General features: G+C 49.9%; 1 protein-coding gene across 2 annotated transcripts; it reads right to left on the reverse strand.

Moving 5' to 3' along the window:
• Positions 1–1,040: 1,040 nt before the first annotated feature.
• On the reverse strand, positions 1,041–15,893 carry Spry4 (sprouty RTK signaling antagonist 4). 2 transcript variants are annotated; one of them, XM_085833447.1, is made up of 3 exons: positions 15,720–15,893; positions 14,170–14,273; positions 1,041–5,493 (listed from the first exon to the last, which is right to left on the reverse strand). In XM_085833447.1, exon 3 carries the CDS (start codon positions 5,444–5,446, stop codon positions 4,544–4,546), a length of 903 nt encoding a protein of 300 aa, XP_085689573.1. In that variant the 5' UTR covers positions 5,447–5,493; positions 14,170–14,273; positions 15,720–15,893; the 3' UTR covers positions 1,041–4,543. The 2 variants fall into 2 exon arrangements, with proteins under 2 accessions (XP_085689573.1, XP_021006217.1); XM_021150558.2 differs by lacking the exon at positions 14,170–14,273 and having other exon boundaries at positions 1,042–5,493.
• Positions 15,894–15,922: the final 29 nt, after the last annotated feature.

Raw genomic sequence — 15,922 nt, forward strand, 5'->3', positions numbered from 1 at the left:
TTGTTATTAACCTCTAAAACCCCCAGAATCAAAATGTAAACCCGACCAACCGAGCTATGAGTGACCCTGATGAGTCAATGCATGGTAGACACGATTTGGAACCAAAGTGTTACTTCTGCAGGGCTGGTAAAGGTCACACAGACAAGAAAGCTGCAGGGGCTGGACTCAAGTTCATTGTAGAATGGGCCCTGTGGTGGTAACAAAGGTTTTAATCCCAGCACTCAGAAGCAGGGGCAGGCAGATCTTTGTGAGTTCAAGGCCACCAGGTCTAGAGTTTCAGGACAGGCAAAGCTAGAAAACCCTGTCTCAAAAAGTTCAAAGAGTGGGACTAGGGGATCCCAAACCCTTACTTGTGGTCTAAAACCTCAAGATTGGATCCTAAGAAGCCTAAAGATTCCACTAAGTGACCAAGAGAAGGCAACAGAGCCAGGCATGGTAGTGTCTGCCTTTCACCCCAACATGCACAGCACAGAGGTAGGCAGGTATTTTGAGTCTGGGAAGCCATTCAGCGGACAGGCGGCCTTAAGACAAGCAGACAAGAGACCTTGGTTTGAGGTCTCATTAGTCCAGTAAAAACCTGTTGGAACTCTGCTAAGAGTCTACGGCCCCTTGAAGCCTGTAGATTTTGCAGCATCAGAACCAAAATTGGGCCCTTCCTTTTCCCAACCTTTAGAAACTTTTTAACCCATCTATGACTAGAACACCCAATGGCCAGGCCAGGCCAACCATGCAACACACACTTTTAGTGCTATCCTGGGCTAGCATGATCTTGGGCTAGCAAGGCTAGATCTCAAAAAGAACAAGAACTCCTCCAAAGCCCAGATAGCCTGTGTAAGGGGACAGGGCACCCAGGCTTTTGCATCACATGGCAGCAGCTGGCTTCACTGTGAAGTACAAAGTTCTTCAGTAGCTTCCCAGAGGCAGGATGAAGGTCTCCCCAGTCTATAGACGCCCAGCCCACTGTGTGCCCATGCCCATGCAGCCTAGAGTGTGGGATTTGTGGGATGTCAGGCAACTCAACACGACACAGGAAGAGAATGGCAGCCATGTGTATATTTAACAATATATATTTATAGATATCTTCTAGATCAGTACATTCAGTTTTTAACTTGTTTTTTTCTTCACAAACAGAAGAACTCTTACAACAGTAGACTTTCTAAAATAAATACTATTAAAATAGAGCTTCAAAATAAATATTTTTTACAAAGGAAACCTTCTGTGGTAACTTTTGTGGTGGGATGAACGGGGGGGGGGGGGCTACAGAGACACAGGAATGTGGTGGAGTGGGGCGCTGGGCACAGCTCTAGTGCTGCTAACAGGAAATCAACCACAGGACACAAGAGAGAAAAGCAAGCTAAGAAATAGCACAGTCACCCACAATCAAAATGGAAACACAGGATCGACATCCACCATTACAGAGCGGGGAAGGGCACGGAGCTACTCACCAAATGCATAAATCGGGAAGCCGGGGAAGCCCCGGATGTTCAATTGTACAGTGCAAATGTGTGCTGCCCACACGCCTCCACTATTTCTTGGAGCAGCACTAGAGACCAAGCTGCTCCAGAATGACGGGTACCTACCTGGGTTCTGCCCCTGACCAACTTGATGTGTGTTGCTCCCTTGAGGCTGTGATCCAGCTGGGCCCCATTGATGCAGAACTACACTAGCTCAAAGAACCTATCAGTTGTAAGGATGCCTCCCATCGCTGAGAAAGGCCGGTCTTTGCTCTCTTCCAGTTGGCTTGAGGAGCTTTGATGGTACCTTGGAAGGTGTTGCTAGCCTAAACTCAGCTCCCAGAGTGCTTACAGGAGAACCAGCCTTTCCCAACAATGGTACCAAGTAGCCCAGGCACCTTAAGAAAGATCCCGGAAGCCATCCTTGGCTCCAGGCACAACTGAAAACCATCCCAGGTCTAGAAGTGGGAACTAGCTGGCACTTTGGAAGTGATGTTAACTCAGCCAAGCAAAAGCTGAAAATGCTAGCCAAGAAGTCAGAAACAGCTACAGAAATGTTGTTTGTGATAGCCTGTGTTCCCAATGCCTGTTGACTAACCTGGGAAGGGAGGGGGGCCCTATAAACAAACTACCCCTTTTCTGTGTGTTTGCATCCCCTATGTGTGTTTGCCAAGAAGTCAGAGAAAAAACAACAGAGCAGAGGAAAAAGGATGCTTCCTTCCTTCCTTCCTTCCCTTACCACTGAGCAAGTGGGTCCCAAGGTCAACTTCTGGGGGGAGGGAGAGTTCTGTAGACATCATTTCCAAACCAGTAACAAGGGTCAGTGGGGTGGGGATGCAAACCAAAACCCCCAAAATCCGTGTTTACAGCTATGTACACAAAGTCAGGGTTTGGGAAGGGTTGCCAGGAAACAGGGTCTGTGTATGTAAGTGTCATGTGTGCATGTGCGCATACACGGCTTATGTAGCTCAACTGTCCACAGAAGTGTGCAGACCAAGATCACCCAAGTGCAACCTGCCACTGGGTCAGCTGTCCTGTGGATACAAATTAAGGGAGGGACCCTGGGTGAAGCTCCCAGGCTTCTTAGAAAGAGTGCACGTGTGTGCTATCGGTTTTTTTTTGGGGGGGGGGGTTCCCTTCACACCCCTCATTTGAGGAAAACATCTCCAGCCCCTTCAGAAAGCTTCTAATACATTCAATTAGTGTAAGTGGTTTGCTGCTGATCGCGGGGGTTTGTCTTCTATCTTTCCTTCTGTTCTGTGCAAGAACACTGCAATGTGGCAAGGGCAGGTGTATGTATGGATTAGTTATAGACGATGAAGATGCAGGATTTTATACTTGCCTTTTACAAGCCAGTAAATGTTACATAAATAAAGCTGAAAATAAAACCCTCCCTTCCTCCAATCAATAAATACCTATGGTTACAATTAACTTATTCTAAATCATAAGGTGTTACTATTACTACTAGTAGCTTCCAAGGTGGGGGTGGGGGTGAATCCTTGAGAAAAGAGCAATAGGTACACTCCACTTACAGCTACCTGACTCCTTGCCTCCTCCCTGGGGGCCGCTCACACAAAAGAACCAGAAATGCTCCACATGATTTTTGCCTAATGCTCTCTCAATTTACCTGGAGTACCTCTTCTGACCCAGGCTATTTCTTGAATCAGAAGCAGGGATGGGGACAAAAATACCACACAAAGAAAAAAACAAAAACAAAACAAAAAAACCCACCCACACAACAGCTGGGGGCAAGGACCAGAGACAACCATAGCTTTTTGCATGCAACAAGTACCTACCCACTGGACGGGCTGCGCGTTCTGAGTCCTTTAGCACCGTGAGAGAAAGAGTTGCTATGTCTTTGGGGGCTGTTGGGAGGGGTGTCTGTGTGTGCACACAAAAAGTGGGGCTCAAACCCAGCAGCCCCTGGAGAATCGTTCCCCACCTTCTCTGGCATCTTCCGACTTCCCCACCAGGGCTTCTTAACACTAAAATAGACTCTGTCATCTCTCTATTTACATAAAGACAGACGCATCACTATACACAAAAGGCTAGAGACAGCAAGCAGCAGAATCAGAAGAAAACCCAACCCCAGTTCGGCTCAACTGTCATCCTGCCAATGGGAGGTACGGCCTCTTCTTTGCCATTCTTGGATGTGCAGGGGAAACGCTCCTTGAGGTTGCTTGCCCCCAGATTTTGAAATCAGCCCTTCCTGGGGGTGGCCCAAAAGGAAGCAAGGTTGTTGTATTATTATTGTTTAAACACCAATAGCATCTAGTTTAATTAAACATATAAAAACATCATGGCTGGATCCAGAGACCACAGCCTCAGACTCATTGGCAAAATGATATTTGGTCTTGCTTGTGTCATCCTGGCCTTCTTAACCCAGCCAGTTTCTACAAAGAATCCGAGTAGAAAAGAGCTCAGGACGCATAGCAGGCAGGCCAGTCTGTGAACTGGAGGATGACGTGATGAGCGGACAACCCCCAAGTTAAGTGATTGAAAGCTAGGAGGAACGCACTGCCAGGTGGTTCCTTCTCCATCCTGCTACTCCCGGGAGGCAGCAGCTTACCAGCGATTTTGTTCTCAGACATCAAGTGCGTACAGCAGGAATTGCTACGGTGCACCTTCCCAAGAGGCCAAGGCCAACAGGCATGGACGGAGACAGCAAAGATAGAAGTCAAGGCTCTGAGGGTCTTCCTCGAGGTATCTTGCCTCCCATTAGCTGTTCCTCCCAGGTAGAAGGCTCCAGCAGGAGCCAGAGAGAATGGCAAAATGAGAGGAAGCAGAGGGGCTGGGAAGGCCATTGAGTGGCTGAACTTGCAGACCCTGTGTCCACATCTGTCTTCCGTCTTCTGAAATAGGAAAACTGGGCCCCTTTCCACCATACCCTAACACTGTCACTGCTGTTTAACAAAGTTTCAAGACCGTGAAAATCCCCAAAGTGCATCTTCATCCTTTTGGGGACTCAAGGCTAGGCAGTAGTGTTCTCTGCCGGTTTCTTCCCAATCTAGGGTTTTAGGAGAGGACAGATGAGCAAGGTCAGTCTCAGGAGACTGGCAGGAGGGACCACGTTTTTTTCATCCGAAGTGTCAGAAAGGCTTGTCGGACCTGCTGGCCTTGGTGTCCCCGCTGGCTGCCTTGCAGATGACGCTGTTCGTATGCTTGCAGCGGCAACCGGGGCGTCTCAGGCGGTCATAGCCTCGCTGGGCCAGCTTGACGCAGCCTGTGGCCGGCAGGTAGCACAGCAGACAGGGCAGCACCACAGAGAGGGCGCCCATGAAGGACCAGCGGGCGCAGCAGTTGGAGCCGGAACAGGAGCAGGGATGGTCGGCGCAAGAGCCCTCATCATCCTCATTAGTACAGTGGTAGAAGATACCTTGCACCAGGCACATGCATGTGCCATAGTTGACCAGGGTCTGAGCGGAGCACAGGCACTCCTGGTTGCAAACCCAGCAGGAAGGTAACGTCCGAGGGGACGCACACTCCTTGCACTTACACTTCCCACAGGCCTCACACAGCAAGAAGTGCTTGTCTAGCTCTGGTGGAGCTGTCGGGCCCTTGAGGTCCAGTGGCTTACAGTGGACCACCTTGGGCTGGAGGCGCACAGCCCTGGGTGAGGCCTGCTCAGCCACGGGAGGTGGAGCCATGTGATCTAGGAGCCTCTGGTCGGAGGAAGTGCTGCTGCTGCTGCTTACAGAGCTGGGCCGACCGCTGAAGGAGATCCAGTGGTGAGTAATATCCTGGTCACAGCGGGCAGGTGTAGGAGCCAGCTCTGGTGGCCCGCCCCGGGGCCGCTTGGGACCCGTGGCAGGGGCCAGGCTAGGGTTGTCTATGTAGTCATTCTCCACGTGGCTGGTCTTCATCTGGTCAATGGGTAAGATGGTGAGTGGGTGCTGGAGCCGGCTGTGGGGCGCTCTGCCGTCAAGGAGGGGCTGCACCATGACTGAGCTGGGATTCACAGGGACGCTGCTCTGTGGAATCGGGGGCTCCATGAGGCTGGAGGTACTGAACTGCACCAAGGGACAGGCTTCTAGGGGTCCTGAAGGAGAGGAAAGAAAAGGAGAAGATGGATTCTGAGCATCAATACATGGCCTGTTACTACACTCCTCTCGGCCTTAAGATGAAGTCTTGGGGGCCTAAATAAAACGGGAGCTAAATTCCTTCATTGAACTTCCTAGAAATTCCCAAGGCTTTAATGGTCAAAACATGTAAGCTGGGCAGAGGTGGCACATGTCCGTAATCCCAGCACTTGAAAGGCAGGCATTTCTAAATTCAAGGCCAGCCTGGTCCACAGAGTTAGTTCCAGAACAGCCAGGGCTACACAGAGAAACCCCGTCTCAAAAAAAAAAAAAAAAAAAAAGGTAACAATACTAGAAGAAATTACATCTATTGGGCTGAAGTGCAGCTTGGTGGTAGAGGGCTTTCCTCACAGGTTCTGGCTTTGGTCATAAGCACCACCATGTGGGGTAGGGGAGGGGGCCAGGCATAGTGGTAGATGCCCGTAATCCCAGAACTTGGAAGGTGGAAGCAAGGAGGGACTAGCCTGGGCTACAGACTAAGACTGCCTCAAAAAACAGCTTTAATCCTAACAGCATTGCTGTGAACAAGTTACAACTCCCTTTTAATAATTTCTGGGGGGAAGGGGATGTGGTTGAGACAGGTTTTCTATGTGTAGCCCTGGCTATCCCCGAACTCAGAGATCCAGATGTCTCTGCCTCCTTAGTGCTGGGATTAATGGCGTGTGCCACCACTACCTGGCTGAAATCTTTTTTTTTTTTTCTGGTTTTTTCAAGACAGGGTTTCTCTGTATAGCCCTGGCTATCCTGGAACTCACTCTGTAGACCAGGCTGTCCTCGAACTCAGAAATCTGCCTGCCTCTGCCTCCCAAGTGCTGGGATTAAAGACGTGTGCCACTGCCGCCCGGCTTGAAATTATTTTTAATGTATGTTTGGATCAGGGGACAACTCCTTCCCTCTGTCTTCCACCTTTCCGTATGATGATAATGATTGAACTCAGGTCCTCAGACTTGTAAGCAAGCACCTATACCAACTGAGCCCTCTCACTCCCCCTAGTACCTTTTGGGGAGGGGGGACAGCAGGGGAAGGTCTCTGTGTATAGACCTGGGCTGGCCTTGAATTCACAGGAATCCACTTGCCTCTCTCTTTTTGGTAAATGCTGGGACCCTGAGTTTTTTTGTCTTTAAAGGAGTTCTTGCAAGGATGAAATGAGAAAATAAATGTACACCAGGTACCTAGCACACAGCTGGGTACATAGACAGTACTAAACAATTCATCACTGCCTCAAAGGAAAACCATTTTGATTTCCTAAGGAAGCACTTCCAAGTTCTGCAGGGAGCGCTCTGCTCTGGGCACTGAGGACCACGTATGTGGTCAATATAGGAGTTCCTGTGTGCTGCCCAGAGCTCATGAGCAGGAGAAACAAAAGCCTTCATTTTGGCTCCTGAGAAGGAAGGGATGCATCTGATGCCTGCGCATCCAGGACATTAGCCCCATTACTCCCTCTTCCAAGAGCAGCCACCGCCAGCAGCCAATAACCCCTGGGTAGGTGAGCTCCCAGCAACCTGCATGGGAAATCCTCTCAAGGGGCACTCACATCACCCATTTTCAAGTGCTGAGCTGAACATTCAGACTAAATGCTATTTACTAGAATAGCTAAGCCAGCCCTGGGTCAGTTTCTAATTTCACTGAGAGAGTGCAATTTTAAGTTGGCATCTGGCCAGAGATTCAACTGCAGCGCCTGACACGGAACCCCAGGAAGTCACTTAAATCAAAGAGCGGAAACGGCTTGGTTCAAATTTAGAAAGTGCACATTGTTTTCTATTAGAAGTGCCATTTCCCTGCCTGCTGACCTGTACATTTGGAATTCGGATGGAGATCAATTTAAAGAAATAGCAGCAGAAGGCCGGGACCTCTGCTCAAAGGAGACACAATTTTGGAATCCAAAGGAAAGATTACACTGTGGGAAGATTCCACAAAGAACTTCAAGGGCCTGGGGGAGGGAGGATGGAGAAGAGGAAGAAGGGTCTCAGAAAGACAACACGCTCTGGGCTGTGTCAAGGGTGGTGTTGCTGTAAATGCCCTTTCAAAAGATGTTAACTATCAAAGGGGGACGTGAGGTGGGTTTCTGGTTTCTAGTTCCGGTTACCCCACTTGCTGGGACCATCTCAGTATCACAGGAGAGTGACACTTGTCTCCCTGGGAATCAAACTATGGTAAAGTTTGTGATGGAGGGAGGGGCTGAGGAAACTCACTACTATGCTTGCCCCTGCTCTTGGTTACACATAACGGAAGGGTTTCCTTGGAGGCTTCTAGTCTGCATGAAATAAGGGCTATCCACAGTCAATCTACACATCATCTATGTCACTAAACGCAAAGACATCCAGTCTTCTCTACCAGCTTCAGTGCTCAGTCATCAGACAGCTCCCATTCACTCACACAGATCATTCACTGACTACTGTGAGCCATCATACAGAGCCCAGAGCATCACCTTTGAGTCAGTTTTTGCCTTCACCCCCTGGCAAGGCCCGCCACTGAAGAACATTCTCTTGTCAAGGCAGCTTCAAGTGAACCGCCGTGGTCAGTGTTGGGAAGAGGCATCCATTGGCGGAGGGCATCTCTAAGGAATGCTACCTTTCAGATAGTACACTTGTCCTAAGAAGGTTCCCAAGGCCTTTCCTCTAGAAAATGTTACGATTGGGGTCAAATGATCAGCTAGTTAGAAGCCCCAGATTCTCCTTCCAGGGCTTTGGTTAAATGGGGGAAAAATGAAACTTTTGCATAATATAATTAAGTGTCATAGGTAAGACTCTCAGGTGTCAGTCAAGTAGTGCCTCAGCCAGAAACTTCCTCCTTGGACTACATTAACATGAGCCTCCGATTCCAGAAAGCCCAGGTTGGGAACACCTGCCAACAAAATGCCTCCGTATTGGCCCTTGTAGCTAGGGATTTTATCTCAGGACCCAGCCCGGAACTGACCAAGCTGCAGGAGAAAGAAGAGATACTCTCCTAAGCCACAGAGGTAGACTGATTTCCCTACTCTGCTTTCCCAAGCAGGATACCAAGACTTAAAAGAACAAACAAACAAACAAACAAAAAAATCAGCTGCATTTCTTGCAAATGAAGCAAAAAGCACAGGCAACTCTGAAAGATGTTTCACAGGCCCTGGAATCGAGCAGACAGACTCTCCAAACCATGAAACCAGTTTGGAGCAGTCACTGAAGGCAGTGAGGATACTGCCATCCACAGGCTCCCCTCATGCTCCAGAGGCAGCTGTCAACATCTGGGCCAACAGTCTAGGCCAGCCTCGAGAAAGTGTGGGATCTTAGCCCCCAATGACTCAGCTCTCTCAGGACACACAGCATCTATCTGACATTTGGTTCCAGAAGGCATGTTCAAAACGACATCTCCCTTCCATAACCCTCAACTCTTCCAGCTAGTATCTCAGCAAACCCCCGATGGCTGGCTCAGAGAGCCAAAGCTCACACTTGCTTAGGCCTGCCCCAGCCAGCCTCTGAGAGCCTCTGCTGAACTCATGTGGCTGACTGAGAAACACAACTTCCTAGACAGCCTGTCTTGACAACCCCTCAGCACAACCCTAGGAGGTCTCCCTGGCCTGGCAACCCCCTCTCCCATCTGAGCTCTATTTCCAAGATCAGTCTCCACCCTAGGACACTTCCACCCCTCAGTCAGTGCATCTTTGCAGATGTTAAGTACACTTCCACGGGCACCTCTGCTTCTCCTCCAAGGAAGAGAATTATATAAGATAAACGGGACAGGAGGCTTTGCCTCAGTAAGCTGTTGAGAAGAGCTTGATGGTCAATTTGGAAGATTCGGGATGGAAATGACGCCAGCCCCAGCCCTGCACTTAGCAGGAGGAAGTGCCTCAAGGCTATCCGATTAGCATAAGAAGGAACTTTCCCAGTCACCTCCCCCTCAACCAATTAATATTAATAATAATTGCTAATTATTAGGAGGGCCTAATATTTATGGAACCCTTCCTGGTGCCTGGCTTTCGCTGCACCTGGTCATGCACCTTTACCTTAGGGGACGGCACCCATTCTGGAGTTAGAAAAGCAAAGCAAAGGGCTAGGGCGATGCCTGGTCAGCAGTGTTAGTCATGCAAGGGTGGTGGTGGTGGTGGCGGCAGCGGGCAGCGGCGGCGGCTAAGTTCTATCCCTAAAGCACAGTTTTGTCAGATTTGTAACCCTAGTGTAATGAAGACAGGAGAAGCCCCAGAGCTCCCTGGCCAGTCACATTGCTAGATTATCATTGAGTTCCATCAAAAGACCCCATCCCTATCTCCAATGATAAGGCAGAGGGACTTGAGGACTTGAGCAAGCTAAGAGTGCTTGCTGTGTTCTTGGAGAGGACCTGGGTTTAGTCTCCAGTACTCGAATGGTGGCTCTCAATCATGTGTTATTTCTCATTCTAGGGAAATCTGACACCCTCTTCTGGCCTCCAAGGACATCAGGCATACGTGTGGTGTACATACATGCATACTAACACACATACATATAAATAAGATAGAGCCATTTGGGGAAGACAACACATACATGCACACGCATGAGAGAGGGAGAAGGCACTCTAAAGCGCAAAGGGTCACAGGGAAGATAGAGCAAGTGATCAGGGTGGGATTCATTTCTATACAGTCATGTGACCCTGGGGCTGAAGTCTCAGAGCCCTAGCTGACAAGGACTTGTGGAAGCTTTCCCTACCTGAGGTGATCCATGGAAATTGTACAAGCACCAATCATTTTCCTAGCCATGGACCCTTCAGGAACCACCCCAGCCATTAAGCTACCAGCCCCAGGGTGTGAGTGGAGGTGGAGAGAGAGATTCAGTAACCCAATGGGCAGATCAATGACGCCAGATGGGGCATTTGTCTCCGATCGCTAGCTAAAAATTTCAATTTAGTTTTCTGGGCTACTTTTTCTGACACTTCACCCTTTTCTTTGCTGAAGTGTTTGCATCTCTACGCAGATAACCTCACAGGGTTTCACTGTAAAACAGCCCTTAAGGGAAAGGAAACACTGGGGTGAAAGGGGACTCCCTCCCCCTCCTCCCCCATCAAGCTAAGCTTTGGGGCATCAGAGGCATCTTTGATGATAAGAGTTCCCAGTGCAGGTGTGTAGGGGAGAGGAGGGGAGGGAAAGGGAAAGACATTCAAGGAAACTAGAAGAGGCCAGGGCTGATGAATCAGTAAACTCTCCACCCCTCAGCCCCTTTCCCAGCACAGTCCCTTGATCTGGCAGCTCAGAGCTGCCTGTCTTGACTATCACTGCCAATGGTAGGTAGGTACCTTTGGGGAGGGAACTAGACCCAGGCTGCAAGAGTCAAGAGGCATGTCAACTGTTCTCACAAGCTGGTCATCCTACCTTAAGAAGGGGAGCTGGGGAAAGCTGGGCAAACCAACCTACCGGGTTGTACATGAAAATCTACAAGTCAGCTAATGCCAAACTGGCAAGAAGCTCTGAATGAATGTGCAGTTTTCTCTGCTACCCATTCAGTCTTAGCGGGTGCTTGCACAGAGGGGTGTTTAACCCTTTCAACAACTCGGAATATAAAGGAGTTTGGCTGCGAGAGCCCACCCGCCCCTCTGCAACACGGATGCCTGGTCCTTTGTGACACTGTCCCAGGTTAGTTCATTAAGCCACAGCCAGGGGATGATTTAGTGCTTTTAGAAAGACCCTTAAGAGAGGGGCTAGGGAAAAGCCAGGGATTTCCCTCCCTGGGCCTTATGGGGGAAGCCAATTTGTCAAGAATTGGCCCAGTGGAAGGAAGGCAGCGTCTGAGGACACACCCTCACCAGCTCCCTAATTTACTAGCACTAAAGAGCTCACAGCTGGCCATGTTAGGGTATCCCAAAAGAAAACAAAGGTTCTCCATCCTTTGTCCCATCACCAGTTTCCAGCCCTTTTCCCTTCCCTTGTTGTATTTCGAGCAATTCTGACCAGTTTTCAAGTTTCAGTGTTGGCGTATTCATACCCCTGTACTTACTGTCTGCCCAGTACCCCATTCAGAGGGATCAGAAGCCATGTCACAAAGGAAGGGGACTAGATGGAACCTGCTAACCAGTAGCACCATTCATGAACTACTGGTCCAAGCCAAAGTGTAACCTGCAGCCCCCTGCACCTTGGAAGGCTTCTTTTTAGAAGTCATCAAGATGGTCTCATTGTCTCCCTTAGCTCCGCCAAGAAACAGAACTGACAATAGATTTTTAGCTCTCTCTTGGGATTGAACAGGAAATGACTTCCCCTTTTCCCAGCCAGAAACAGACTGACAAGGGAAACCGCTCTTCTCCAAGTGGCCACCTGCCCCGGGGGCCCCTTCCCCTCCTCTGCTAGACCTAGAACATCTGTGCTCTCTCTACACTGCCTTGCTTCCTCTCTCTTCCTTCACAGACTGGAAGCCCTTTCTCAATAAGAACCCAACCACAGCTGAACAGCAGGGCCTCTTAAGCCTGACCACATGTCGTGGGTACATCCTCCAACCTAGTCAGCTGTCCCGGATCTGCAGGGTAGCCCCAGCTCCCTAAGAGCCAGTAATACCCCACCTTTTACATTATAGGTACTTCCTGTGCTTTTTATTCTAAATGTCTTTAAAACTTGAGGCTTCTCCTAGGAGTGCAAGATTAACAGTGAAGCCTAGTTCTAGCTACTCATTAGCAGCCCTATTGGCTGCCCCCTGGTCCCTCCCTCAGGCCCTTGGAGAGTTTGTTCTTCATTAAGTCCTCTGCTTACCAACCCCTAGCCAGGTCTGAAAAGACCAACAACACATAAAATTTCCCTGTGTTAGTCATTGTCTCTTCTCAAAAACCTAGTCACTGTATTCTCCTTTTACCATCCTTATTTAAAAACAAAACAAAACAAAACAAAAACCTGTTGTAAAAGGTGATCTGTGGAGCCTGCTCCTAATACCAACACTCAGGAGGCAGAGGCAGGAGGATTGCTCCAAGTTGAAGGTGAGCATGTCTACATGGGAAGTACCAGGCCAGCCAAGACCTTGTTTCAAAAAATTAAACAAAATCAAAACAAGGCACAACTCATCGAGATAGCACATCTATAAAACCGGCACTCAGGATTAAAGAGGAGGCAGGAGAATTAGAAACTCAAGGCTATGGGGCTGGAGAGACGCCTTAGTGGTTAAAAGTAGCATATACTGGTTTTCAGGAGGACCTGAGTTTGGTTTCCAGCACCACCATCCCATCAAGCAGCTTACAAGTGCCAGTAACTCCAGCTGCAGGGCATCCAACAGCTTTGGCTTCTGTGGACAAAGGCATTCACATGGTAGTTCCCGCATATGTAACTAATAATAACAACAATAAACCCTGTAAGAGTTCAGGACTAGTCTGTGCCTACAGCACAAGACCCTGTTTGAAAACAAGCAAGCCAGCTAGCAAACAAGAAACCCAGTTCAGTCTACTCTCCAAGTGCCAAACATTCTAGTAAACTTAAGTCAAATGGCAGTTATTCTCCCTCGGCTAGGCACATGGAACTCCCTTCCTTGGTTCCACCACAGGACAGACACCTGAGATTAAGAACCAAATTAAATTCAAATGATGGCTTTTTTTTCCCCCTTAGGCCACCTTGAACACCCAGGCCATATCTAACAGGCATGAATTAAAGAAAAATGTTAGCTGGATCCAGCTACACAAGACTTTAATTCGAGCACTTGGGAGGCAAAGGCAGGAGAATCTCTGTGTGGGTTTGAAGCCAACCAGGACTAGATCATGAGTCCATGTCTCAGAAATAAATTAATTTAAAAATGCTATATGAATCCAAAACAGGGCTGAAAGATACCGCATTAAGGGACACTTGACGGCAGAGAGTGGGATCTAAATCCCTTATGAATGATCCAAAGATTTTAGCACTAAAGAACATGTTAATGGGTTTTGTGTCTCCCTTAACGTTGGATCACGGATTTGCCTTCATTTGTTTTCTGTTGTTTTAGAAAGTCAGCCAACCCCCTGGGCACATAGAGCGCTCACTAAGTTTGCAAGATAGTGAAAAAGAGGCATGAACTGGGCAAAGGGTAATTTCCAAATTGCCAATTCTGGAATGAGATACAGGCAAAAAAAAAAAAAAAAAGAACCACAGATGCCCAGCCTCCCACCTTCCCTGAATGGATCCAGTCTACGTGCTGTCTGTCTCCTCCCACCAGACTGAACCAAAGCTGTGGTTGAGGCTACCATGTTAGAAGGTCGTGAGACCCAAGGAGAAGGCTGGGACATCCCAGGAGAAGGGAAGTGACTCTTGGACTTTGGTTTAAAAATTTCAGGTGGAATATAACCAAGGGATGTCACTAAAGCTCCTGCCACCTAGTTGACCATCTAAGAGTTCTGCAATCTGCTCTAGCCTGGCGAGGACTTTCCTGGAATCATGGGACCCTCTTCTCAAAAGAAGTAGCAACAGAGGAAATTCAAACTCAGGCAGGCGTGTCAACCCTACAACTTCTTTCTTTCAGAGAAAGGACCTGCAAGACTGCAGTCCTTTCCTTCCGGACCCATTCATATCCACAGGCCACTAAAGCAGCGTTAGAAGCAGAAAATTTCAGATGTTTATGCTCCATTTGTGTGAAGATCCGGAGAACTCTAAACATTGTGAAATGCAGCACTGCAATATTGGGTAGGGCCTTAGGCCAGACGGAACTCATTAAGAGATTGATAAACCCCTATTTCCCAACCACTCTAGGTCTCACCTTCCAGCTCTGTACCACGTAGAGGCCTGTCAGGAAGGTTGCAGCGCTGGTCAGCTACAGAGATGTGCAGGACTCCTGCACGCCCCAGGTTCCTTTTGCCTCTCCTGAAAATGGGGAAATCACGCCACTGGCTTGGAGACATTGAAGAGGAAGGAGGTTGCCACTGAGTCTGTGAACCCCCCAAAGAATCTATCTTTTCCTTGTAGCGTCGCAGGGTTCTGGGAAGCCTCCCTGCGCAGTAGGAGGCCTTCTGCCCCAGCCAGGCCTGACAATATGGATGCCCAGCCATTAGCTCTCCCCCTCGACTCAGCATGCAATCCCCTCCAGCTCACGTCGCCTAGAACTCCATTCCTTCAAGTCATACAATCATCCTTCTGCCTCTCGCCTCCTTTGCTCACAACCCCCAGCCCCCAATCAAAAGAATTGAGAAACCGTCTTCTTGCCCAAGAGCAGCTACTGTAAATGCTTTTTGATCGTCTGCTTGGAGAGGGAATTGGGGCACAGCCGTGGCCCCAGTAATGGAGCCAAGCTCCAGCTGCCCGGGTTGACCAAGCCCATCCTCCCCCTTACCCTCCTCAATGCCCCCGTGGCCCTGGCGACTCCGAGTTTTTCAGAACATACCGTCTTTATCCTCTATTCTCGGTGTTGTCAAGCCTGGTACCAACAAGGAGGGAAAGTGGGCACCTTATCTCTCCTACGCACGCAACCTCTTCCTCCAGCTCCCACAAGCCCGGCGTTATGTAAACGCACCTTCAGCCCCCACCACAGCCTAAGTGAGAGGCCCAGGGGCCGTGGGGCTTGGCAAAGATCGATGTCTGAGGATAGGGGGGCACCGGGTGGCTAAGGAGCCTCAGGCCCAGAAGAAGCGAAGCAAGGCAGTTGTACAGCATAAAATGAAGCAGCCGAGCAAAGGTCAGACGGCCTGGAACCTCCTAGCTAAGGAGAGGGAGCAGAAAAGCTCAGTCCTTGGCTGGCCCCACGCTGACCATCCAGTAGAGAAGCAGAAGGGTAGAAAACCTTGTCCGCCACGGGTCGGAACCAAGCAAGAAAAAGCTACGTCGAGCATAGGCCGCTAAGGCGAGCTGGGAAGACCCACGGCAGAGCTGGCACCATGGGCACGAAGCCCGGGGGTGGGAGAGCTGCCTAAACCTAGGGCGCCCCCCCCCCCCCAGTCCCAAGCGGTCGCTCCAGAGCGAGCCCGGGCTGCGGGTTCCAGCGCTCAAGGAGAGTGGTGGCAGGAGAAAAGGCCAGGCCAGAGGCAAACTCCCCTGACACCCACAGGGCTTCCAGAGTCGCACAGGGCGCGGAAGCCCGGCTTGGCAATGCCCGGGGTCGAAAACGGCAGTGCCAGGCTGTGAACACCCCCAGCGCCGTGCCGGCCGGGCGCGCCTGGTAGCTGCGGCGTACCGCAAGGGACCCGAGGAGGCGCAGACCGAGGGAAGGGACACTAAAGCGGATCGAAATAGTGCACCATTGGCCCCAGCCCGAGGGGAGCCGCGTCACGGTATCGAGGGGGTACTTTTGGTTCCCCAAACCGACTGTAGACTTACTTTGAGGAGCTGCAGAGTCACAAGCATCGCTCCACGTCTGTGTAAATCCCTGAACCCGAGTGGGTCAGTCGCCGTTGAAGTCGCAGACGTCAGTCAGAGGAGCCGGCAAAGCTCCCTGAGCCCTGCAGCGCCAGCTCCGCGCAGTCAGCTCTGTTCGCTGCCTCGGCGGCGATGTTGCAACCCTTGCCTGGGAAAATGGCTTT

The sequence above is a fragment of the Mus caroli genome, unplaced genomic scaffold (assembly GCF_978045245.1).
Source record: "Mus caroli unplaced genomic scaffold, Mus_caroli_1 scaffold_19, whole genome shotgun sequence".
Taxonomy (NCBI): Eukaryota; Metazoa; Chordata; class Mammalia; order Rodentia; family Muridae; genus Mus; species Mus caroli.

Excerpts from the sequence above, each read along its gene's own strand:
- Spry4 (XM_085833447.1), bottom strand. The coding sequence starts at position 5,446 with ATGGAGCCCCCGATTCCACAGAGCAGCGTCCCTGTGAATCCCAGCTCA.